Source organism: Epinephelus moara, unplaced genomic scaffold (assembly GCF_006386435.1).
Source record: "Epinephelus moara isolate mb unplaced genomic scaffold, YSFRI_EMoa_1.0 scaffold711, whole genome shotgun sequence".
NCBI classification, from domain to species: domain Eukaryota; kingdom Metazoa; phylum Chordata; class Actinopteri; order Perciformes; family Serranidae; genus Epinephelus; species Epinephelus moara.
Window position 1 is genome coordinate 1 of NW_026082665.1, and position 2677 is coordinate 2677.

The 2677-nt window shown below is 40.3% G+C and overlaps 1 protein-coding gene across 1 annotated transcript; it reads left to right on the top strand.

Moving 5' to 3' along the window:
- Positions 1–81: 81 nt before the first annotated feature.
- Positions 82–1360, top strand: LOC126387539 (erythroblast NAD(P)(+)--arginine ADP-ribosyltransferase-like). The gene is given in 2 exon segments (XM_050040055.1): positions 82–443; positions 446–1360. Coding segments are annotated over 2 exon segments (714 nt in total). The 5' UTR covers positions 82–112; the 3' UTR covers positions 829–1360.
- The last annotated feature ends 1317 nt before the right edge of the window (positions 1361–2677 follow it).

The following is a 2677-nucleotide window of genomic DNA, read 5'->3' on the forward strand; positions in this document are numbered from 1 at the left end:
CTGCACTGACATTTGTAAGTAAGATGACCATAAAATGAGATGTTGTGTTCTTAAAACGTCTGTTATTTCTTTACAGACTAAACCTGGGCTAAATAGTTGTCTTCAACTGGACATGGCTCCAAACTCTGTTGATGACATGTACAACGGCTGCAAAGACAACATGAAGTTCAAGGTGCAGACTGAATACCTGCAGAATGAGAAAAACGGAGACAGAAACTTCAGACAGGCCTGGGATGAAGCAGAGAAATACGACACCCAAAAATGGAAGCGTAGAAAGGGAAAGCGACCTCCTAACTACCTGGGGAAAGAGCAGGCTGTGGCTATTTATGCCTATACCCTTGACAAGCCAAGCATCTATTCTGATTTCGACAATGCAGTTCGAACCCAGAGAGATGAGTACAGCACCACATTCAGGTATCACGCTCTTCACTTTTTCCTGACTGACGCCTAACTCTCAACGCTCGCAAACCTCAAGCAGAAAGATGTCTCACTGGCTACCGCAGAGTCAACAGCTACTTTTGCCAAAATGTTCTCAACAAGGTGGTTCGCTTTGGCTCTTTTACCTCCAGCTCAATGGGTTGGTACCCTAATCCCGTGAAATTTGGAGACAAGTCATGCTTTGAGATTATCACATGCCTGGGGGCAGATGTGTCTCTGTACTCTAAGCTCGGGGAGTCCGAGAGAGAAGTGCTGATTCCTCCTTATGAGGCCTTTAAAGTCACAAAGATTGAGAGGAGATCCGATCAGAGGGATCTTCCATGTGAGGTGGTGTATACACTAGAAAGTACCCGCACACCTCTTTCCAATTTGAATTGTGCTCTTTTCTGAAATAAGCAGTCTCTCATGCTGTAGTTGAATTAGAAATAGTAAATGGCTTTAATGGCCCAGTACGTAGGACTTAGTAGCATCTAGCAGTGAGGTGGCAGAGCTGGAACTTGTCCCATGTGCCAAGCTTGTAGAGGAACTAAGGTGGTCTACGCTTAAATGCAAATGGCCCTATCCAGTGTCTGATTTGTCATTTCTATTGTAGAGCAACTTGGCAGACTTGGTGGTGGAGGACTCATTCTGTATATTGATATAAAAAGCTCAAAACACAAGGATTCTTATTTTCTGGTGATTATAAACTAATGAAAACACACATTTAAAGAGCTTTTAAGAGTCTGATGATGCATCTGATGTTGCTAGCTCTTCTACTTGCACATAATGTGATGGAAATGTGAAATACATATCAAATATTGGTTGGTGTATTCGATATGGAAATTGTAACATTGTACTGAGTTGTATTGCCCATGTGCTTTTTTGCATAATCCTTCAATGTTGTATAAAAACTGTGCTGAAAAAATAATTAAAGACCCATATGTTTCACAAATTGTGTATATGCTAAATGTTTTTTGCTGTTTGAGTTTGATTCATTCACTAACATGCCGAGGGTTTTGTGGGCTCGTTTTGTCCTGGGTTTTACATCTCAGGCATACACTATACTTTTAGTGGAAGATGATTGGGCTGAATGCTGCCTGTTTGGAAGACTGCAGGCAGTACTCAAGGCTAAACACAGTCCCCTCAGCTCCTCTTTAATTTGAGGAGAAGGTTTAAAGCCCCTTTCATTCACAGTCACTTCTGAAACTGAACATATGCCTTAAGCACTTGAATATATAGAGGTAAGGAAACTTACACAGAAAACTGCAATAATCTTTTTAACAATAAGTATGACTTTAGCAGAGAAAAAAACTTCACACATAACTATATGTGTAACTTGTGTGTCTGAAGCTATGTCAGTGATGTGTCCTCGCTTGACTTTTCTTTTTATGGTCACATTAAAAATCTTCCTTGTAGCCTGACTCTGCTATGCTGTCTGATCTTACACGCCATGTGTGACTTCCCTTTATCATAATAACTGCTTGCGATAAAAGCGTCATGTACTTTCGCAGTTACTGAATTAAAACGGGAAGGCCATTTACACATCAATTTCAGAACATAACATTTTGAAGCATAAATGTCAAACAAAAAAAAAATAGGAAAAAGGGACAAGATAAAAATGAGTCGTGAGAGGGGACACTGACCCTTAGTGATAAAAACGGCCTTTAAGTGAGTCTAAAATGACTTGAAACAGAGAAGACAAATAAGGCATCTTCAGGAGAAGAGAAACAGTGACATGTTTGAAAATGAAGAGGTGAAAAAGCCAGCATGCAGGACCAGATGGCAAAAATATAGTTAGTGCCAACTGTCCTTTTAACCCTAATGTTTCAGTGTATAATTTCATTCATTTCATTTATTTGTTTATTTGTACAGGAACAGTGCACATTAATGAACATTTCTGTAAATGTGCTAGTTTTAGCTGAGTAGCTAAAGCTCGGGCACACAATTTGGTTTGGCTCCTTTGCCTCCTGCCTGTTACCAAACAAACTTGACAAACTTCGGTAACGAGTCCTGCTTTAAAATTGAGATCTGTCACGGCACTCCTTTGAAAAGTTATTCATATTATCCAGGGGAACGAGCGAGAGGTGTTCATCCCTCCCTATGAGATGTTCAGTATAACTGATATTAATGATCAGGGTGAAATTCAAGGTCTGGAAGATTGTAAATATGTCTTTGTGGTGGAAAGTGCAGGGTATAAGAGCAATCTGAAGTGTATGCTGGACTGTTACTGGCGGGAGAAGTCTTCCTCCAGGTGTGTCTG